This window comes from Stigmatopora argus, chromosome 15, assembly GCF_051989625.1.
Source record: "Stigmatopora argus isolate UIUO_Sarg chromosome 15, RoL_Sarg_1.0, whole genome shotgun sequence".
Lineage (NCBI taxonomy): Eukaryota > Metazoa > Chordata > Actinopteri > Syngnathiformes > Syngnathidae > Stigmatopora > Stigmatopora argus.
This window is the reverse complement of record NC_135401.1, coordinates 5064480-5087592: the sequence shown is the minus strand read 5'-3', so window position 1 is coordinate 5087592 and position 23113 is coordinate 5064480. Positions and strand designations below refer to the sequence as shown.

General features: G+C 37.7%; 2 protein-coding genes and 1 long non-coding RNA gene across 16 annotated transcripts in view; 1 reads left to right on the top strand and 2 right to left on the bottom strand.

Annotated features, from left to right (window-relative positions):
* Positions 1-3270: 3270 nt before the first annotated feature.
* On the top strand, positions 3271-12752 carry LOC144090057 (peptidyl-prolyl cis-trans isomerase FKBP3-like). 3 transcript variants are annotated; one of them, XR_013305273.1, is made up of 7 exons: positions 3271-3308; positions 9276-9375; positions 11207-11308; positions 11903-11989; positions 12077-12161; positions 12481-12525; positions 12637-12752. XR_013305273.1 is itself a non-coding variant. In XM_077621358.1 (5 exons), the coding sequence occupies exons 1-3, from the start codon at positions 11171-11173 to the stop codon at positions 12116-12118; spliced, it is 267 nt and encodes an 88-aa protein (XP_077477484.1). In that variant the 5' UTR covers positions 11165-11170; the 3' UTR covers positions 12119-12161; positions 12481-12525; positions 12637-12752. The 3 variants fall into 3 exon arrangements, 1 of the variants encoding a protein (XP_077477484.1); XR_013305272.1 differs by lacking the exons at positions 3271-3308; positions 9276-9375 and adding an exon at positions 10878-11017; XM_077621358.1 differs by lacking the exons at positions 3271-3308; positions 9276-9375 and having other exon boundaries at positions 11165-11308.
* A 454-nt stretch (positions 12753-13206) lies between these two features.
* On the bottom strand, positions 13207-14968 carry LOC144090095 (uncharacterized). 2 transcript variants are annotated; one of them, XR_013305279.1, is made up of 8 exons: positions 14792-14968; positions 14636-14674; positions 14051-14121; positions 13891-13972; positions 13711-13804; positions 13558-13625; positions 13406-13476; positions 13207-13331 (listed from the first exon to the last, which is right to left on the bottom strand). It is a non-coding gene; the product is annotated as an uncharacterized LOC144090095 (long non-coding RNA). The 2 variants fall into 2 exon arrangements; XR_013305278.1 differs by lacking the exon at positions 14792-14968 and having other exon boundaries at positions 14636-14727.
* Positions 14969-17520: 2552 nt separating this feature from the next.
* The window catches only part of myt1lb (myelin transcription factor 1-like, b), a 97865-nt gene continuing 92272 nt past the window's right edge, over positions 17521-23113 (bottom strand). For 10 of the 11 annotated variants that reach the window (XM_077620486.1, XM_077620487.1, XM_077620478.1 and 7 more), the window contains 2 exons: positions 22970-23073; positions 22664-22855 (listed from right to left, as the gene is read on the bottom strand). In XM_077620486.1, the coding sequence (XP_077476612.1) occupies positions 22679-22855; positions 22970-23073 (281 nt within the window). In that variant the 3' untranslated portion in view covers positions 22664-22678. Of the gene's footprint in view, positions 20098-22663; positions 22856-22969; positions 23074-23113 lie in introns of those variants that run through there. The other variant, XM_077620488.1, reaches the window with a different exon arrangement.

Below are 23113 nucleotides of genomic sequence, written 5' to 3'. Positions count from 1 at the left end.
CACAGAAAATATATTAAATTATTGGCCATTCTGATCATTGTATTAAATCAAATGCACAATCAGGTTAATCAGGCATCGCATAAAAACATCCATCCATACACACATTTACATTGGCTCAAAATCAGGCTATAAAGTAACTTTTTTCCCCCCAAAAAATCTCTGTGCTGCACAATTTTACACATTCAGAAACAGCTGCATTGGGTTTCTCTTCGGTCAGCACATCCAAGGCGTCGACGACTTTCCCCTCACTTGTCTTATTCATCTTTTTGGACCCCCGATTCCCCTCATTAGCACACGTAAAAGATCCTCACTATCACTTCTATTATACACACATTTTCAGCAGAGACTTCTAGTTTCTTGCTTGTTTCTTTTGGGAAAACATAGATTTGACCATTTCAGGTCTGTTTCACTTTAATCTTTGTACTTTTACCCTCATCAAGAAGAACTCAAAACCAGTATCCATGATACCCTATGGGATATTTATATATATTGTAAACACATGCGTGTGTGTGTGGGTTTATGTCGATGCGGTCATGGATGGTGGCCAACAAACAGTTGTCATGATAGCCTTACGCGCCACTGCCACTGTGAAGGGCTTCTCTCACTACTTCTCTCATCTCCGCCCCCTCGAATGCTTTTTTGTCGTCGTCTTCCCTCCTGTTTTTACCCTTCCTTTCGCTTCTTCAAAGAGACAAGTTGAGCAATGGCTCAACAATCCTCTTTTTTCTCCTTAACATGACGATAGACGTCTGTTATTTTCAACGGTAGCCAGTGTTAACATTAAATATTCAGGGATGTTTTTTTTCTATTTTCATTTTAAAATTTAAAAAGGAAAAATTGAGAACTGGATTTTTTTAAACTTATTTTTTAAGATCTCGTAAACGTGATTTTTTTATGAGCCTATTAGTTGACTATCAAAATAATAAAAAAAAATATGCGCGTTGGTAGACGTAATGCTTTTAAACTCTACTGTTAACTCTAAAGGAATGCTGAAGATCGTAAGGAAACAATTTACTCTTAAATGAAAGTGGCAACAGTTTGCTACTGTCACAATGAAATTTCCCGAATACGGGATGAATAAAGTTATCCAATCCAATATGTCATAAAATATGGGTATATGGATAGGATCAGACTAATGCAATATACATCTGTATATTATATGATATAATACATTATACAATGTACATATATCATTTTTTTTACAAATGTACATAGCTAGGCTTTTCCTCTTGATCTTGATTAATAACAGTTAACTAAACATTTACGTTCTGTTCCTGAGCAAAAGCTAAACCTAGCAAGGATTTGCAACCCTGTTAATGGTCACCCCGTTACCATGTTTAAGCCAAATATTGTAAAAAAAAAAAAATAATGTAAAAATTTCGCCATTCATTAGTAAGTTGGTTACCTATTGTTTTATATTTGGCCGAAACCTAGAGACGCAAAGAATGTTTTTTCACAATTTTTTTTAAAGCCAAAATGTCCTCTTATATTGGAATAACCAATGCATTTGCAATGGTTCAATCACTTTGAGGTGTTTAACCTCCACAATGATTATGTTGTCACTTTTTTTGTCTCCGGAGAGGCTCCGAGGGTCTGGGTTGAGTGTTGAAATTCCTCCCAGCAGCCAGCAGGAACCACTCCCAGAAACTCTCCATTGCCCCAAAGTAGGAGATCATTGTAGTTGGAAGGGAGCCAGGGGGAGGGTGGGATTTTAAAGTGTTACTTTGGCTCATATAGAACTTCAAAGGAACTGAAAAAAAGTTTAACATAAGGTTGAATTTAGAAAAAGTGACGTTTTTCGCCTTTTCAGCCTTTTTTTTACTAAATCTTAATAGGTTTTAGATCAGACAAACAGGTTCCCTATCCTTGATTGATTCATGGATTTCCATTGATGGCGATGGGCGTCCAATCCATTTTAACAGGAAGGGCTGAAATTGAATGAACATTCATTCCTTCCATTTCAAATGGATTGGACGCTGACGAGTGACGAACTAATAATAATGCACAGGATCATAGATGAACCCCCGAATATCTTCAATGGCAGTGAAATGGTTAATTTGAGCTATTGTTCGGTGCAAGTGTCCCGGTTGGCCTCAGGCAGGGAAAATCTCCGGTGGAGAAAATGGCGGTAGCGTCGCTTAACGTGCGTCTTTAAACTGTGCCTGAGGGTAATTGTTGCCAAAGCACCTGCGTGCTTGCGGCCACAGTTAGGGAACTTGTTTCATAAATGCTGTTGAGGAAAATACTCACATTGGGAATGTATTGTACAAAACTATAGTTATCATTCAAAGTTGAGGTTGTTAAAATGCAATAAAATGAAGTAGGTTAGGATAGGGTTCTCGACAAAATATGTCATTGTCATCATTGACAACTAAAATCTAATATTAGCCTAAAATGTATTACTAGTTTTATTTAAAAAGACTTTTGATCGTATATACAGTAATTTCTCGTAGAAGAAATTATTGAAAAATGATTCTCCTTTTAACAAGTCAGTTTAAATTTCCTCATTTAAATAAATGAAGTCATTTGACCAAAATAATCAGAGCAAACTTTGTTTTCAAATAAAAAGCCATTTTTTTATGTAAACAAGTTTAAAATGAACTACGGCCATCTGACTTCCTCCCAAAATGTCCTTTCAAGGCAGATACATTAAAAGCACAACCAAAGAGTGCATTTGATATATAACCGTGTACATATATTTTAAAAGATCATGATTCTTATTTAGTTTTTTCACCAATAAAAAAACAAAACAATAAATAGGGCAAACTTTTTTGGGGATTCCACAACAAAAAGGCAATCTAATTATAGATTTTATTGTTTTTGCTCTACTATGTTGAGTTCAATTCCATTCATTGTTTAAATTCAGCATGCAAACACTGTTAAAAAAAAGTATATCTTCACGTTTATTTAGTTTAGGGAAAAAAGGGTGCTTTTCAGGAAACAGCAGGACATATTGTGCAAAGGGAATTGACTCAAAATTTCTCCCAGAACACTATGTTCACCTTGAGACTGTCTTCACTGCCTTCAATTTTAATGTCAATCCAACACACACGTGTGTACTTTTCTCTATTTTCTTAAATGTGCTTCGAGCTCATCAAAAGGTGCCGCTAAGATTACAGCGAACGAAGAATGGCACTCACAACAACAACACTTCGTGCAGTGGACACTCTCATACAAAGAGATAGAAATGAGCGATTGCGCCGTGTCCCGCCCACATCTCACCTCACCTACTTTAGTCACCCATAGCCTATATTTATAGTGGGAAAAATTCTTGTTTTTCTAACCGGAAAAGACACTCGTGCTAAACGGTAAGACTTCGTCAAATTGTCATAAAATATGCAGACGCTTTTCTTCTTTTATTGTGTTTCAAGGAAGCTGACTGCGGTTCCACCCGAATTCAGAATTAGAAGGTGACCACTGGTTGAGCTCATCTGCATATCTGGTTTCATTCCACTTGGCCCTGCAGGCCATAATTAATGTCTTGGGCAAAAAAAAATGCAAATATCCAGCAGTTAATGACCCTAATATGAATAATAATACACCACTTTGCTCTATAATTGGTTTAAGAAGTAACAAACATGCGCAAATCCCTTTAGTATCTGTACTGTACGTGAATATAGTTTTAGCTAGACGAAGAAAAAAACCCACTTGTGATTTTTTTTCCAGACATCACAATAAAAGGCATTTTAGCGTAGTCCAATTTTGCAAAAATGAGGCCATGTGATAGTATCAAACATTTTTTTTCCGCCACGCCCATGTGGAGTTTACTGGAGAACTAAACAGGAAACAAAGAGAACTGCATGCTTTGTGTATTACCAAACCGCATAACTTTTTCTCACCCAAATCCTGTTGCTTAGCGAAATTGAAAATGCAATTGATATTGCTATAACTATAATAATAAAATTAAAACTTAGTTCCCAGTAATAGATAATGTAATTCAACTCCTAATAGAAGTAATTCATAACGCAACAAAACTCAGTCATATATTCTTTATCCTCTCAAGAGCACACATTTTTAATATCAGCAGTGTATTAGACAAAGGTGCAAAAGTAAATCTTTAAAATAATAATCAAGATTACAAGCTCTTTATTTCAACTCTCATTTGAATTTAACATACTTACTTTTCTTCATCGTGCATTCAAAGCAACACACATAACTTGTTTTTTATTCCGCTAACTTAAAGTTAATACTAATGTAAGCAATCAGCACCCTTGTGACTATTCAAAAATATTTGAGCAAAATAACGAGACACATTATGTTACCACACAAGGTCATCTATTGTATTATTATAGCATAAGAGCACTAATTTAAATCCCGCCCGAGTTCAAGGCAGGTTGTGCTCCTCTGTAATATGATTGGTTGTTGCATTTAGGCAGAATTTTCTTATTAAATATGACGTTGAAGTCATTTTAATTTGCCAGATTGAAAACTATGCCACGATATTGAATACAATTGAGAAATAGTAGTGACTTTGATAATAAGTTCGACTTTCCTCGAGCCCTCAGTGGCCTGCCAAAACTTCGGGATAATGTTTGGGAAACAATTTTTTTTGCGTCGTAGCACTAAATGCAGGCTATGAGGGTCCATGATGGATACATTGCAGATCAAATTCTTCTTTCGGCGCTATGGCAACAGAGCAGGACAAGATCAGTAGCTATTTTAGTTTGATTTGGGCCTGAAGGTTCAAAATGGTTGAACTGTGACTAAAAGTCCTGGTAATATTCTGAGTCTCACTGTAGGGAAAAATACAGTACACTGTAAAAAAATACAACTCCTTGTGTGTTATTTACACTAAAGAATATAATTAGACTTTGGGTATTCCAAGCCTATTCTGGAAATGTTAATGTTGTGAACTTAAATTAGAAACTTGCATTATCAGGTTTGTGGGCCGTATTTAAATTCTAGCGTAAACAGAAATTGAACTTAGATGTTACGTGAATTAATACTAAGCAGTCAGGTAGGATTTTAGCTCAGTTGTCTGCGTGCGACGCTGCCAAATTGCTTTAAAATATGTATGTAAGCGTTAACTTATTGTTTGAGGGTTTCCTTTAAAATGTGAAAAATTCAAGTGACTTGAAATTTCAACTTTTGAAGTTGTTTTTCTTTTAATACTGCAAGAAGGGGAAAAAGAAGTGTTTCATTAGTATAAAAGTTGAACTAAAAGTTGAATTATTTAAAACAGCAGCATTTTGTAAATGTATGTAAAGATTTTTTTTTAAATGCTCCCTTTATGGTACGTAAAACAGTACCAAAAAATGACTGTGCTTGTCATCCAATTCATTTGAAAGCAATGGCACTGAAAAATGAGCATTTACCGTCAATCTTGCTGACTTAAATGAATTGGATTTCTTATTGCCATCAATGGGATGAAGGGACTTAAAAGCTATTTAAAAATCACCTATTGAATGTCATTTGTGGCCTTAATTAGTGTGCATCTCTAATTTTATTAATTTAAATTCCACTATTAAAAAAACACGTTGTTCAAAATGCACCATGAAAAGACTACACGAATTAATAAAACTATGAATGTGAGAGTCTCCAAAAGTTGCTACTTTGACAGAGTTTATCCTGGAGGCAAGACCCCTAAAAACCCTTACCCGGCAACTTAATGGAGAGTGTGAGTGCAGGTCATTCTTAAGTTTGATGCGGGAATTATGAGGGTAGCTAGGAATATTTGTTTCTGGGAAAACGACACCCAACCAGGCGTGAGCGCAGCTTCAATCTGTTATCACACGTCAATGATGCTTCACGATAAACATCTCCCCCTCTTCTTCTTCTTCTTCTTCTTCTTCTTCTTCTTCTTCAAACCTAATAACCTTCCTCACTGCACAGCCCTGAGAATTCCCTCCTTCTTTTCCTCATCCAAAAATCCTTTCTCTATCCCACTTTCTCTTTGGATATTCCCGTGGGAGATTTCCAGGGCGGTTGCTTCATCATTTCAAATCAAAAGCCGGGAACATGTTCAGACCACCGCAATTGTCTCGCCGCTCTTGGCACTTGTTTAATTGTTCCATAAAAAAAAAAAACACTGAAGTGCTTTATATTTACATATTTGGGCCGTATGTAATCAAAGGACTCCACCTTGATTCTGTATAGGATTGAAAAATGACTTTTGCTTATGCAATTTTGACCTGACATTGCACCTGCGATACTTACCCATAGCCCACTTGAACCTTCCACTCCCTCTCTTTTGCTTCCTCTGTCTCGTGCCCAGTTTCAGTCTACAAGTCCTGACTCGTCAGGGAATTAGAGGAACCGCACGCTCCCTTTCTTCGCAAGGCTGCCGAACAATCGCGGCGTGCCCTGCTCAAGGGCTGCAGCAGGGTGTGTTTTCTCTGGAAGATTAAAATCTGGTAGAACTGTCCCTTGCGACCTCGGGCGCTTCTTCTTTACGGGCTCCAACATTCACATGGTCTCATTTAACTCCATGCCTTGACTATTTGGCAAATGTGAAGCCGAATCAAAACGTTATCGTCTTTCAAATTGGTGATTTACAGCCAAAGGTGTGCTATGATAAATTCATATGGAGCTATACTACTTAGTGTGAAACCTTCATAGACCCACATTTGAAATTAGAATAAATATTAACCATTTACAAGCCATAATAAAAAAATATTACATACATATACAATATAATTTTGAAATAGTAATTTGCCTTGTAAATGGTTACTATTTCAAAATTATCTATATATATGTAATATATATATGTTATATATGTATATGTATGTATATATATGTATATATATGTATATATATGTATATATATATATATATGTATATATATGTATATATATGTGTATATATGTAATATAATTTTGAAATAGTAATTTTCCTTGTAAATGGTTGGTAAAGAAAAAAAACTATGATGTTTAAATAATACAATACAATTAATTAATTGAGATCATATATATATATATATATATATATATATATATATATATATATATATATATATGATCTTAATTCATTGTATTGTATTACTTAAACTTTTTTTCTTTACTGGTATCTGGGACTCAATATTTTCAGAATATTTTAAAATCATTTTTATACCATTTTACTATGACTAAACTCATTATGTATCATATAAATTATAATTAATTAGCAATTTATAAATTATTGCTAAAACAATAAACACCAAACCAAACACAATCTAAAGTTGATTAAAAATCACTTTCCTAATATTATTGCCCACCATTGACAATGCCGTCAGATTCAATTCAACTTGCTGTGAATACTCATGTCTCATGAATTGGTCATTTACACTCCAAGTATATGAATATGCTTCCATTTTTTTGGTTTGAATTTAGTTTAAAAATCCTGTGCACCTGCTATTGTCTTGAAAGTCAATTCACCTGTCAGTGGCAAGCAAACAAGGAAGGGTGGGACGGAGGGAGGGACGATAGGAAGGACGGCGGAGTCTCGGGAGCAAGACATGCACGCCTTGGAGACAAATGCGGCATCGCCCGTTTAAAAAGAAAAAGTCAATTGGTGCCAGAAGTTTGAACGGATTAGTGAAGGAGATTTGACAGGAAGCACAGAGAAGGGAGGAGGAGGAGGAGTACGAGGACGAGAGGGAGTTGTCTCCTGCAACAAGTCTAACCTGAATCCAAAACTAACAAGATGCCCTGATTGCAGGGTGCTGAAAATATGAAAGGGGAAAAAGAAAGAAAATTAAACACCGTCTTTTGTTCCACTGCAATCTCCTTAACTCTCTTGCTCAAGTTTCAGCACTTAGTGTTTTCTTTTTGTCTCGCACAAGCGCTGACAAACCACGTTCGCCTGCACAAATGTTGCAAATGGCTTTTAATTCCATTGTCAGTCAAATCCTTACAGAGTCACTTCGAAGATTGTTAAGTCATATGTACCTCAAAATGGTATTTTTTTTTATTCCCAACAATTCTATTGTCTTCATTGTGTACTGTCTTCATGCTGGTAGCATTAGTTTTTGGTTTGGTTTGTATATTTTGATCGTTGTTGTTGCCATGCCATTGGAGTCTTTAAAATAATTTAAAATGCCAGAAATGGAATTTTTGCCGAGAGGCCAAAAGAGTTAAATGCCGAGGAATGTAGCAGGATTCTCAGTCGTGTTGTGGTCGGTGTCGTATTTTGTTCGGATGCAAATGAAGAAGTGTTCAAATCTGGGGAACTCCGCTCACAGTTGTTTGACAAATGAGCCTTCATTTACATTCCACAAACGAACAGAGTTTTACACCATGGATTTTACACAAACAAACATTAGGGACCTTTTTAGAAGTCGAGCTAACCGTTTATAAGCACTTTGCCAACTTTTTAACAACTTGTTACAATTCTAAATATTTTTTGGTAACTTTTATTTGGTACACGGTCGATTGGTCGCCGGTCTTTTGGTCCCCGGGAAGGTTATTGATAATTACCATTTAAATCGTTGCTCAAATTCCCTAAATACAAACTGTGAATTACTATTTAGTCATACTTAATGCCCTATTAATTATTAGGCTAAAGAAAAGCTCCAAATTTCCAGGACTTTTATTGTTTTTTGTTGGAGAACTTGTTAAGACCCTGACGGACGTAGCTTCTTAAAGAGACAACGCATGTACATACAAACTCTTATACGCTCACACGTCGGCTCAGTGAAACTGCTCATGGCCATTGTTGGCTTTTATTGATGCGTAGTCCATGTTGTTTTACCTTGTTTTGTCGTCGGTCTTTTGGTCGCCGGTCTTTTGGTCGCCCGTTGTCGCGGTCCGGGCGACCAAAAGACGGCGACCAAAAGACCGGCGACCAAAAGACCGGCGACCAATCGACCGCACACGCTTTTATTTCAGCTGACACATGACAACTTGCAAAATGTCTGAACTGCGATTGGCTGGCCCCTAATTCACGATGTCCCAGTACCAACCACTAATTGTGTGGCCTAAAAGGAATAGAATGTCCATTTCCAATATTTTAAAGGTTTCATGTAATATATACATCAAACTGCTACTGGGCCCTGTTTGAAGTGTGTTTCAAAAAAATGATTGCAATTATATTTACAAGTGAAATTGTCTGTAAATGGACATTTTTGAAATTTTTCACCTTTAGGATGTCACAACGTGTCTAATTTAAGCAAGTGCTTTCGTTCTTCCTCCACGCCCTTTAATATAAGCACCGCTGAACCCTGGGAAAAGCCGCCTGTAGGTTGCTACTTCCTTGTTTCAAAATGTGACGCATTAACTGTACATTTAGAAATAAAATCCATCATCTATACATATGCATTTTCTGCTTTAGTACAATTCTTTTCCTGTCATTTTTTTCAGGCGACCTCCAGTGCACACAACTGTTCGCCGTCTAACCATACACATGGAAGATGAAGATGACCCCCAGCCTTGACGGACCGTGTGATTATGTTGATATCAAGTGAGTGAATGTTTCTTCAGGTAGAAATATTGGAGGAATATCTTTATATATAATTCAAAGTGCATTAACAAGCTATGTGGATCCCAATGTAAAGCTTAAATGGTTCGTCTGTTAGGCCATTTCATTAAAACCAAAGCTTAAAATGACAAAATTGAAATGAATGATCACACCCAAATGTGCGCTCCAGCTTTGTCATTAACATTAGCGGCCAGTGCCAAAAGTCTTTCTGACAAGTCCCTACGTGCTCCCGGTTTCCGAAAAGCCTGCTTTTCCACCGACACTGTAAAACAAGGTGGTGGGGTCAGGGAGGTGACTTCCTGTTTGATTAGCGCACACATACATTCACACGCGGCTGATCCCCTTCAATCCGTGTCTCCATCTAACGTACGTGCATTCTTCAGTCATTACAAAATAATGGATGCTGGTCCGTTTGCATTACAGAACAGGCCTGGCGGTTATTAAGTTAAGCGACGCTTGCCACCAACGTTAACGCATTCCTCGTGCGATGGCAGCGCACGCACGTCTGAGGACAACGCCGCCGTCGCTCTTAATTTAACAGGTTTTATTTTGCCAGGGGACAAAAGACGGTAACGGTGAGAAATGTAAATGATAGGATTAAGTGGCACATAAATTCACTTATTATTATTTTTATTTTTTTGTCGATTAGAGGAACCACTCTAATTTGACAATACAGGGTTTCCATAAAAGCGAGTAGGGTGGGAAAAATATTGTTTAAAATATCAATCAAATACATTTTGGAAAACACTATGTTGAGGAGGTTTAAATTTCACTTTGAACTGGAGTCTTATTCAAGATTGAGTAATCTATCAGTCGTCCCGGTTAGAATGCACTATTGAATTCAATATTAAATATTATATAGATAATATTCAATATATTACATAGTGAATTTTGACTCTTATGAGTTTGAATGGGATTGCTGAATATTGAACTCAGCTATGTTAGCTGTTTTAGGACTGGTCTGCACATTTGTGTAATTACTTTTGTCAGTTGTCTTTTAATACCCAACAAAAACCTGGCATTCTAACATATCAATTTTGTTGTTTGAAATGACAGATTTTTAAAAATACATTTTATCTTTAGTTGCATTGAGTTATATTTCTTTCACAACCCAGTGTATGAAAAGTAAAACTAATAAATATATATATATATATATATATATATATATATATATATATATATATATATATATATATATATATATACACATTATTAGTTTTACTTTTCATACACATGTATCCTAAATAATATTTCAATTGTATGAGGTTATTATTGATGCTTTTTATGTGTCGCAGCTGTAGCTGCAGTAAAGGTTTTATAGCCATAAAATAGTTATTGAGGGTTGGATTAATTCAGATGTAGCAATACTGAAGGGATGCATGTAAAATGCACAAAAATAGACCCAAAAAATACTACATTGTTTTCATGAAAACAATGTATTATTTTGTGTGTGTCTCGCTTTAATTGACGTCACTGGGGTCAGCGTTCAAAGAGCCGTCGCCATTTTTAAAAATGGCGGATGAGCCTGGGGTCGGTAAGGCAGTAGACTGCAGAGCAGCTCAGAAGTGACGATTTACCGAAGAAAGAGCTGATAAACTCCGTACAGGACAATGCAGCGCTTTCGGTACGTTGTCATTCTGGGATTTCGAAGCCCCAGTTCTTATTTTACGAGTGCTTTTTGACGGGAATATGCTTCATTGGCGTGATGTAGCCCCACATGGTTGGAGACAGAAAATGTGCAAACAAATTGGCTACATTGCGTCACCTATAGCTCTTTATGTTTAAAAAGATATCATTCAATTGTGTCTTTCAGATCCTCAACGAGCACAGACTGCTGGGAAACATCAAGAATGTAGCTAAAACGACCGAAAAGGGACCAACTTGTCGACGCCATGTCGAGCTGTTTGTCAGCAAAGTGAGTCGTTTTTTTTAATACTAGTTTCTATTTCCCCTCCCCGTGTAGTAATTAAATGTCAGCGTTCAATGCTTTGCTCAATTTGCTTGTTTTTCGTTATGATACATTCAAATTTTGAATGAAAACACACTAACTGATCTGATGTTGATTTTTTTTAAAATATATTTTATTAATTCAAGATAAATTCCTCGTTGCACTGATTGGCCAAGCAATGTCACGTGATCATCAGCGATCGAACCCAGGTTAAGAATCACTGATATATATAACTTTAACCTGGGCTTGGACCTTTTCATTTTTAGTTTTAAATGTGGTTTTGACAAAACCCAAGTGAGACATTCATTCAGAAATTGCGCAGGTGTCATTTTTGACTCAAGTTTAAACATGGTAAAACAACCATTTTTCCTGAGTGTAAGGAGAGAAAAACGGAAGCAATGACTTTTTGGGATATTTATTTAAAAAAAAAAAAGAATGGATTTGAAATGATTGACTGAAAAACTCGTCCAGGATGAAATAACATGGGAAATGAATGTGGGTCATTTGTGCATCAAAATTGTTAAATAAGCAATTTTATAATCATGCTCTGTTGTTTTGTAGATGTTTAAAGCCACGGAGACGGTGGAGGAGGTGAAAGCTGTCCAAATCGACAAGACCAAAGAAGTCAAGGCAGAAGTCTTGGATGAGGTAGGACATGTGTTCCAGGTTATTTTATTTCTTATTTTCATGTCATGTGTACTAAACCTACTCATTTTATATCTTGTTTCTCTTAAGGGTCCATTCAAGTTTACCAAATCAACGCTAAAGAAAGGGTGACGCAGTCAACGGCATGATCTTTGACACCAACATCTCCTCACTGGTACTTGTCGGTATAGAGCAGGGGTCTCCAACTCTAGTCCTCGGGCACTTGTCCAGTATGTTTTACATATCTCCCACATCTGATTAACTCATCAGCAAGCTGTCCAGGAGCTTGATCAAAATCATTTGATTTTGGTGTGTTGGAAGACATGGAAAATAGACTGGATAGGGGCCCTTGAGGACTGGAGATGAATATCTCTGTTATAGAGACTCTTATATTTGAGTCTTTCTGCCTCTGTGCTTTGAAGGCATCAGAGGGGTATGTCTAATATTTCCATTTCCCCCCCTCCTGTGGCTTTAATGTTGCCTGCCTTTTACAGTGGGCTGAAGGCCTGAGTGACATTATGGGAAGAAGTCCCTTCCTGGTAAGTATCCTTTTTGTTGAAAGAAAATACCTAACTTAGTAATTATTTTTTGGTCAGTTTTTATTTTAATGTTGGACATGATGTATGTAATTCACTTTTTTCTTCTTCCAGAATTCCAAGAAGATATTTAGTCCATTTCCTGATGACACTGCTCCACCTTTAATTGCTGGAAGGACTACCTCAAAAGCCACTTGTATTTGGGGAAAAATAAATGGTCTTGAAATGTATACATGTCTTTTTCTTCATTATATCCTTGGACATCATTCCTAGGATTTTCTTATTAAAACAGATAGTGCAATATTTGAAGCATTTTTAAGGAAAATCCTATAAAGATGCTTCAAATATTGCACTGAGTGTTTTTATAAGGTTATCCTTAGAACCTCATTCTAAAGATTTTCTTATAAAAACACTCAGTGCAATATTTGAAGCATTTTTTTAGATGCTTCAAATATTGCACTGAGTGTTTTTATAAGAAAATCTTTAGAATGAGGTTCTAAGGATAACCTTATAAAAACACTCAGTGCAATATTTGAAGCATTTTTAAGGAAAATCCTATAAAGATGCTTCAAATATTGCACTATCTGTTTTAATAAGAAAATCCTAGGAATGATGTCCAAAGAAATCCTTAGAATTGTGCCAGCATAAAGCTAGAGGGATGGGAAAAGTAAATTGCAACTAGTATTTAGTGAAACTTTTTTAATTTGTATGAATATTATACATTAACTTGTTAGCATTCTCCAAAATGTAGAGACATCTGCGAGGAATATCAGTTGGAGATGCTTCAGAGTAGACAGGCCTGATGCGTGCTAAAAAAAAGCAAGAGTTACATATTAAGACTAGAGATTCAACAGATAGGTGCTTTTTTTTAAACTGGTCTTACCTTGATGTGGCCCAGTCTCCTCTCCTGTAACCTCAAGGGTGTGAGTGTTCTGGGCAGGCAGGCAGGAAGAGCTGCAAAAAAAGAAAACAATATCATATACAGACACTGGAGATTCAACAGATAGGCTTAGGTGTGTTTTTAACTAGTCTTACCTTAATCTGGCCCAGTCTCATCTCCTGTGGGCAGGCTGGAAGAGCTGCATCTTGATAAACAGGGAAACCTTACAAAAAAGCAAAATTTATCATATAAAGAGACCGGAGATTCAAAGGATAGGCTTAGGTGATTTTTGTTGAAACTAGATTTACCTTAATCTGGCCCGGCCTCATCTCCTCTAACCTCAAGGTTGTGAGTGTTCTGGGCAGGCCGGAGGAGCTGCATCTTAATGATAAATGGGGAAACCTAGCAAAAAAAGCAATAATTATCATATACAGACACTGGAGATTCAATAGAAAGGCTTGGGTGATTTTTGTTGGAACTAAATTTACCTTGATCTGGCCCAGTCTCTCCTGTAACCTCAAGGTTGTAGGCAGGCTGGAAGAGCTGCATCTTGATGATAAACAGGGAAACCTTGCAAAAAAGCAAAATCTATCATATACAGAGACTCAATAGATAGGCTTAGGTGATTTTTGTTGGAACTAGATTTACCTTGATCTGGCCCAGTCTCCTCTCCTGTAACCTCAAGGTTGTGTGTTGTGGGAAGGCCAGAAGAGCTGCATCTTGATGATAAACAGGGAAAACTTGATTTAACCAAGCTATTTGGGAGTTGCCAAACAATTATTACAGGTAAGAAATCTTACAAGAAATTTAATAAACGATCAGGATAAAGAATGAAAATAAATTTGAGTGCTCTGTGCTATTTTCATACAACTATCATTACATACAACACACCAGTCTGGATATCATTTTTGAGTGAGCCTTTACCCAGCAAACTGTCCCTTGATGTCTTGGCCTTGTTTGATTAAATTAAAGAGACATGAATACACGACTCAATAATGGAGAAAACGGACAACAAACTTTTTAAGTTGTCGTGAGGCTAATGCTAAGCTAACTAGTCACATGCAGCACACAGCCGATTGTGAAAAGGACCTTAAACTTCAATTGTCGACGGTGTGTTCAACCTGGCATTAAACTAACAGATTTGTTGGCGTTTTAGGCTCAATTGATTCCTAAAAAATCTACCGGTAGTATGATAAAAATGCACTTAAGCGAGGAAATTGCTCCACGCCTTACCTCATCATGCTCGTCGTCCGTCGCCATACACACGCCGTTCTAAGGGAGGAGACCCCGCGCATGTGCTTAATTTACACCAGCTGTGTCGCCAATAGTCGTAACCACGCCCATATTGTCCTGCCATATTGAATGTGGAAAAGATGGCGGCTTACTTACCGCGCAGTGTGTTTGTCCGCCCAACTCAACGTCCTTGTTCTGAAGATGACGTAGAATAGTGGTGATTTTTGTGGTCTTGATGCTATAAAACAGTGTGTATACCACAATGAAATTCTAATGCATTTTTAAACTCAAAGACGGGTGTGATATACATATACATATAGATAGACACACGCACCTACACGTACACGCATGCGCGCACGCACCTACACGTACACGCATGCGCGCACGCACCTACACGTACGCGCACACGCACCTACACGTACGCGCACACGCAGAGACAGATAACAATTTCAAGTACTAGTACTATGAAAATGAATAAAAACTAGCAAGTCCACTCTAAAACAATTTAAAAACTAACTGAATTACAATAAAAATATCAAATATAATTAAAATTTAATCACTTTATAATGATAATCCAACTCTAGAGTGCCTATTGCCACCTTTGTGCATACACAGCCAAACGTTTTGAAACACTTCACCATTCCATTGAATGATCAACTCCCTCTAAACATTATATGTACAGTATAGACCAGAATAAGCAAAGAAGTTTAACAAAAAAGCCTGTTATTTTAAATATGCTATCTCAAACATCCATTTAAAATAGAAAACATAACAATATATACGCAACCAATGACTCAACATATGGAGTCTATCTAATAGTTATTCTCTATCAAAATATGGCCCTTAAATGATAGTATTTAAAAATATTGTTGACCCACAATTGCCGTTAATACAGTATGACACATTTCCATCATTTTTCTTCCTAAACCCAGCATGGCCGGGTGGAATGTGTAAAAAGCAAATTGGAAAAAGTACTCTCCGCACAAGTGGTGTCAAACAGGTCCGTCCACTATTAGTAGGGATGACTTCACGCAATGAGGACAGGATGAACACACCTTTGTCTTACAGAAAAGGAGGCATGTATGAAGCCAGCCGCATGGTAATGTCGTTAATGTTTTGATTAGACATTTAAAGGGCATCGCCCCGTGCTACAACTGCACAAGAGTTGGCATTTTGGCACACAAAAGCACTTTCCTAGTGATTTCATAACTTGTGGTGATTGGCGGCCATCCCATTTTGAAATAAAAAAAAAACAAAAATCTCTATTGGCCTCTCCTGAATTTAAACTAGGACTCACAAAAGTAAAAACATTTTGTGAATTGTTTAACCATTTCAAATTCCAATGTGCTTGCTCCTTCTGGAAAAAAAAGTCTAGCAGTAAAATCCAACAAAAAGCATGCTTTGGAGTCATTTAAACCCTCAGTCAAAGTTACTGGTCCCACAAAAAACTTTCCATTTGCTCCCATTCAAATTAAAATTTAACCCACAATCTCCCATTCATACCAATTTACATTAAACTAAAGGCCACAGAATCTTTATTTTTGGATCTCGTTGAATATTTGGACCCTAAAAACGTAATGATACTGTTTTTAAAATTCGGTTGCCAATTGAGGCAAGCAAATTATGCAGAAAACCTTTGCAAATACAACCACAACAATAATATCTGTATTGCTCAAACAGTGCGAGCCATATTATCACACATGATATGATTACTACAAAGATTGAAATCTCATATTGGTGCTCATTAGGTAACATTCTGACTGGTGCTTGCGTGTGTTTTGCTACATACCTGCGCTCGCTCACCTGTTACGGCCAGTACCTTAGCATGGAATATTTGTTAAAATAGTTCAGTAAGGCAGATTAGTAAATAGTAATAATATTAAACTATGTCTGTTTATGAAAGATAGGGAGGTTAAATATAAATCAATGTAGGAATACACACATTTTCTATCCTTGATGTAAAAACAACAAATGTTCTTATGGCACGCTACTGTGCAAAACTGTCACAAAAATCAAATAATTGGTCAAATTTCCTCTAAATGACCGCATACAAAATGGAAAATCAAAATTGCACTGAATGTATATGTGTTGCATCATGATTAATATCTCCTTTCAGAAGTACAAATTCCTTTCAAAAGGAAGTTGACACCTATTGTCTATCTCTTTGACATGTGGGTCCCTCCTCCGCACATTTTACGCGTCAATGCAATTCGCTGTATCGCACCTCATCTCATTTTCTGAACCGCTTTATTCTCACTAGGGTCGCGGGGGGTGCTGGAGCCTATCCCAGCTGACTTCAGGCCAGAGGCGGGAGACACCCTGAATTGGTGGCCAGCCAATTTCAGGGCACAAGGAGACAAACAGGTTATTGTTTGGTATAATAGGAATAAAAAGGGATAAAAAAAGGAGACCTTAAATCCAAAGTACATTTTTGTGGGCCGCCCAGTGGTTGAGTGGATAGCCCGTTGGCACCCACCGTTTTAGTGTCGGGGGTTCGATCCCAGGTCGGTCTTCACTGTGTCTCCTTGCGACTGGATTGGCCACCTGTTCAAGTGAATGAAAATTATTATTAACATTGAAATATTAAACACAGTAGTTTTGGGCAATTTTAGCTCTCTGGCACCATCGGCTGGCCATATGTGTTATTGAGTGTTTGTTGATATTTTTTTGTTAAATAACAGCAAAACATAACAGAAGAATTTACCATGAGTAAAATACATAATTATAATGACGTGATTTTTACGTGTGAAAATTGCTCATCGCCATCGAGGAGAAAGTGACGGACATCTTCATCACTGTGGAGCAGATTACATGGATTAAAAAAACAAAACCGTTACATCCAGTTCACAAGAATGATGAGAATAAAATCCAAAAAGAAGCCGATGTATTTTACAGGCCTCTGGCAACACATTTTTCTTTATTCGAGTAAGATGTGTCAACATCCAGCATGACAAAAATTGTACAAAGTTCACAATTTATAAATGAAATATCACCGCAACTTGTGATCTCACACATTTATAGCAAAATTAAAATGTCAACAAATCCATGCCGTGTTGTACAAAAATAAATCAAACTTCAGTTCCACAGAGAGCACAATAGTTTGTACAAAATCCAGTCTTTGTTCATGGTCACTGAAACCCATCTCCAAATGAAACGGTGCAAATAAAGTCATAAACGCTGATGATTTCACGCTGTTCTTTTTTTGAAGGAAAAGTCCTCCTTTTCAATATGTGGCAATCTATAAATAGTCAACGATAACTCTTCAGGTTTCTTGATTACGTGTCGACATCAGATGAGCAGTTTGTGCTTTAATAAATCCCTTTTCCCATTTTTTTACTGATAATGAGGGTTAATCCAAAAAGCTCGTACTAAGCAATTACTCTACCAAAGCGTCACTATATTGGCAAAAAAGCTGCAGACACAATGGCGCGGAATAAAGACGATGTGCACGAGAGAGTCCCGAAAGTTCATTCATTTCAGATTCAGCTGCATTAGCTCTGGAAAAGGCAAATTCTGATGAGCGCTAACAACTAGAAGAACAGAATGGAGAAAGAAGTGCGTTCAATCACGCTGGGTGTGGATGCTGGATTGTATTTCACCTGCTCAAACATAAAAAATAAATAAAACATTAAAAAAAAATCTGGTCTCACAAGGCCTTTGTTGTCTTCGGCTTTTTTTGTCGTCATTTTTTTTGTCTTTTTCTTCTTTTAAACCTTGAATTGATTGAGTACTTTATTCCTTTGTACAGTGATTAGATATAAAGTGCTGCTGGGGAATAACTTCCTCTTCCTAAAAGATAGCAAAAAAAAATGAACATTGATCATGTTTTTACAATAGCCTAAGCGCTATGGTTATAGTCATCCTCTTCCCTGTTCTGCCTTTCCTTACTTAATCCACACAGTGGCTTCCAAGCTGTTAGTCGCTCCGATCGCGTGCCAAAGAGGTCACCTGGAAAATTGCACGTCGCCATATTGTACGGATAATATCTTCAAGGACAAGTGCAAATAGTCGACTGGCACATACGTGGGGACAGTGACCCTGTAAGTCCCGCTGTCTATAAATACTCTTTACAAAAGCCTCCTTTTTTTTCGTCTCTCGGGTACTGCTTTTTAGTTCTGTAAGAACATCAAAACATGGAAACGAAGGTGTCCCTGTGCAAAACATCACAGACAAAAAAGTGGAACCCATGTTTCACTTTGACAACTTCCACAATCAAATTCCTCCTAGGTTATTTTAAAAAACTTTTGTATTAAAAGATTTGTATAAAAAAATCACTATTTTACATAGCTATATTAAAAAGCTTCGTGTTGCCCCGCCGGGTTTATAAACGAGAAATTGCATATTACCCTACGTTTTGTCCCCCTTTTGCGGATTGCGTCTGGTCACTAGGATAAACAAATGATTTGCTTTTTTTTTTATATTGCTGAAGTATTTCTTTGATTCTTGCAACACCGTTTGGATTCAAATAGGAGGATGTGAGCGATATCTTTCAATCGTTGTCTTGGTATATTTGGAATCGAGATTTTTTTTTTAACACCAAGTGTGCACAAAAGGGGAATAAATTTGCTCTTCTAAATAACGGGATTTCCACCATCGGGTTTCCGTGTAATGATGTTTACAATATAACTGCTCATACATACATTCATACATACGCTCGGCCAGTTTCGTCTTCATTTACAGCGCTGATTACAAATTTCCCCACTTCAGCTACACTTTGTTTTTTTTGTAACAATAAAAACAACGAAGATTTTTTTGTCTTTCAGGCATTGTCGAAAAATAAAGCAGTTTGCAAGCCAACTCGTGCCCGCCAACACGCCACAAGCAAGACAGAAGAAAAGCACAAAGGAAGTATAAAACCACCCGTTGAATTGAAAAATGATTTGCTTCATTTTTTTTTTTTATATTACCGGCCCGCTTTTTCATCTAAAATGCTCTGTGGTCAAGCAATAAAAAGAACTCATGTTCCGTTAGCATTAGCTTACTGTTGTATACACTAAAATGTGCATATGTGAGCAGCTAGAAACATTATATGACACTGTCAGCTCATATGAAAACGTACAAAATGTCTTCAAAAACTATTTTTGATGCTTGTGTGTTTGTACTCAGAGTGAGGCCCCTCCCCCTCCCCAAAAGAACAAAAACTCTTAATGTCTCTTGTTTAAGCATAATACTGTTGTTTTTTGTTTTTCTCCTTAAAGTTTTCAGAATATATAACACTGTACATTATAAGTACATAACCATTGTGGAACAAGGAAGTGGAACCTTGTGCCGCTCCGGTGGATTCTCGGACGTCTTGCTCGGGTGAACGTGTTTCGCAAATTGGGTTAGACTGGGATACCTTGGACCGCCTGTTTGATGTTGTCCAACAGGGCTTTGTTTTCCGGACTGTGGTACTGGTCCTGGCTTGTGTAAATGTCCGATAGGGAAGTGACGTAAGCGTCAAAGTTTTGTTCAATGGGCTCCTGGAAGTCCAACAAAAAACGACAAAATCAAGCTATTAGAAGAACGGATTTATCTTGGCACGTAAAAGTATTGTGAACATCTCCTCGGGTTGGCGTGGGTTTTCTCTGGGTACTCCACTTTCCTCTCACATCCCCGAACAACATGCATGCGAGGGCTAATTATATGTTAAATTATCTGTATATTTGAGTGCTTGGTTGTTTGTCTTATTGTGCTCTGCAATTGGCTGGCCACCAATTCAGGGTGTCACCCCCACCTGCTGCCCATAGTTGGCTGGGATTGTGTGCGGTCGTTTGGTCGCCGGTCTTTTGGTCGCCGTCTTTTGGTCGCCGGTCTTTTGTTCGCCGTATTTTGGTCGCCGGTCTTTTGGTCGCCCGGACCCAAACAACGGGCGACCAAAAGACCGGCGACAAAACAAGGTAAAACAACACGGCCTATGCATCAATAAAAGCCAACAATGGCCCTGAGCAGTTTCACTGAGCGGACTTGTGAGTTTATAAGAGTTTGTATGTACATGCGTTGTCCCTTTAAGAAGCTAAGTCAGTCAGGGTCTTAACAAGTTCTCCAAAACAATAAAAGTACGGGAAATTTGGAGCTTTTCTTTAGCCTGATAATTAATAGGGCACTAAGTATGACGAAATAGTAATTCGCAGTTTGTATTTAGGGAATTTGAGCAACGATTTAAATGGTAATTATCAATAACCTTCCGGGCGACCAAATGACCGAGTACCGTCTGGAATAGGCTCCAGCATCCCCCGCGACCCTTGGAATAGATAGATGTTTTATAATTTCGGGAGGTAAAAGTGTAATACTAAGACTTACTTGCTGGTGCAGCTGTAAACAACTGTTAGTCCGAAGAAGAGGTTCTTTGTGTGAAAGCGGTTTCTGTGGGAATAAAACAGATTCTTTTATAATAATCAAAAAAAAAGTGATGATCATGATGATTATACATTTCCGTAAACATCTCCACTATTTGGAACAAAGTGACATCTTGAAAATATACTTTAGTCTGCAACTCTCTTGCAAAAGAGAGCAATTTTTCGGTTTCTAAACCACTTTGTTAATAGCTATCTCTGTGTGTTCATTGGTAAATTAAAGTACATAGTATTATACCATCTCCATTTCAATTTATAATAGAATCAAAAGAAGTAATGTTGAATGTTTGACTGTCGGCAAGAAAATAAACTGCAAAATTCTATTGCCTAGCATCTGGAAATTGCATGTGAACAAAGAAGGTATTTTCCAGACTATAAATTGGAGGGGAAAAAAAAAAATCATAGTTTTCCTGTGCCTTTTCTTGCAACCATAGGAGGGCACTCTTGGCTTAGGATAAAAGCACAATCAAGGAGCGAGCCTAAAAGGCATATCTATGTAGTATATTTAGTACATACTTTACTTGTAAATTTAGCCTTCCTAAAATCTGGTGTCCCCATTACAAGTGTTTGTCATAAGTTAATATTGTGTATGACGCAAAGCGGGAAAAAAAAGCTTCATCCAGAAAGAATGAATCCAAACACATTCATGTTACACGAGTGGGATTAAAATCAATTTAGAAGTGATCCTTGGAAATTTTTCCGAAATGCCACATGAGCTCATTCACGGCGCCATATTCGGTGGAATCGTGAGGAAACATCATTGATAGGTGAATCGACCTTGCATAGAAATACTGTACAGCATTTCTGGATCGTACAGGATTCTGAACTATCATGCTGGAAAACAAAACCTATCCAGTCTTAGTAACGGTTAAAAAAAAAATCAAGCCAATTCTTTTGCTAGTGGAAAGTATGACCGTGACAAAATCGTTCGTAAAAGCCTGTGTGGGTGCCACTACGAAAGCTAAACGCAAAAGCGTCTGTTGTTTAGTTGACGTTGTAGCTGAGTGAACTAAAGAAAGCTTACGTTAGCTTTAATATTGCAACATCCTCCGGAGCGCATTATATAGTCCGGAAAATTTGGTTAGCTGAGGCCCATAATGTTGTTTTGGTAGCCTCATTAGGTTAAATGCAAATTACCGGCTATCAAAGCTGTGCTGTAGCGTTAAGACAAGAGCCACATCGTGACCGGACGTTTCGTCGAAAGACGTTTGGTCCCCGGACGTTTGGTCGACCGGACGTTTGGTCGACCGGACGTTTGGTAGAACGGACATTTGGTAGAACGGACATTTGGTAGAATGGACGTTTGGTAGAACGGACGTTTGGTAGAACGGACGTTTGGTAGAATGGACGTTTGGTCGCCGGGTTCGCTCGCTGTCAAATTATGACAGAGTTTACTGTTGATATTTTGATATTAGATATTTAGATATTAAACTCACTCTCTCTCTCATGATGGTTTCAACAGTAACAACCCGGCAACCAAACGTCCGTTCTACCAAACATCCGGACGACCAAACGTCCGGGGACCAAACGTCCGGGGACCAAACGTCTTTCGACGAAACGTCCGAGTACCGAGCCACATGGTTGGGGTATTAGATTTGAAGTTGAATTAAATGCAAAAAAAATAAAAAGGACAAAAAATGATCTATTTTCTATCCAAACACGACAGCGTCAACGTAAGCATTCGCGCAATCAAGCCTCTCTGCAAGGACTATCGTGGCTCGCCGCTCCTTGGGGCCCTTACCATATGGGGGAGCTGGGCATTAGCTAAACTGTTAACCAGTGACTGGCTGAGGTTGGCCAGCTCATGCAGGAGAGAGTCATTTTGCTGTTCAATCACCTTGTTTTCCTCCTCCATGGACTTCAAATTGGACTCCATAGTGGTGATCTGACAAGAGGAGAAGAGGTCACAAGATTTCAAGAAATGACTGGACGCACCATGGACACCTCGGTCGGTCGATCGGTCGCTGGGGGATAAGCGGGAAGGCTTAAAAGTTCTTACCTGCGTTCGAAGTTTGATCATGTCTGCTTCCACTTGGGAATTTGAGTCACCTAAGTCTTTGATTTCTTCATCCAGATGTTTGAGCTCGTCGTCGTGGTCCATCCCTGCGGACACGTTTGCGTCAGGTCCGACTCAAATATCACA

What these genes read in the sequence shown, in the direction of transcription:
- LOC144090057 (XM_077621358.1), top strand. Translation starts at nt 11,171, where the DNA reads ATGTTTAAAAAGATATCATTCAATTGTGTCTTTCAGATCCTCAACGAG. An exon ending in TCGAGCTGTTTGTCAGCAAA is followed by an intron (nt 11,309 to 11,902) that starts GTGAGTCGTTTT and finishes GTTGTTTTGTAG; the next exon opens with ATGTTTAAAGCCACGGAGAC. An exon ending in AGGCAGAAGTCTTGGATGAG is followed by an intron (nt 11,990 to 12,076) that starts GTAGGACATGTG and finishes GTTTCTCTTAAG; the next exon opens with GGTCCATTCAAGTTTACCAA.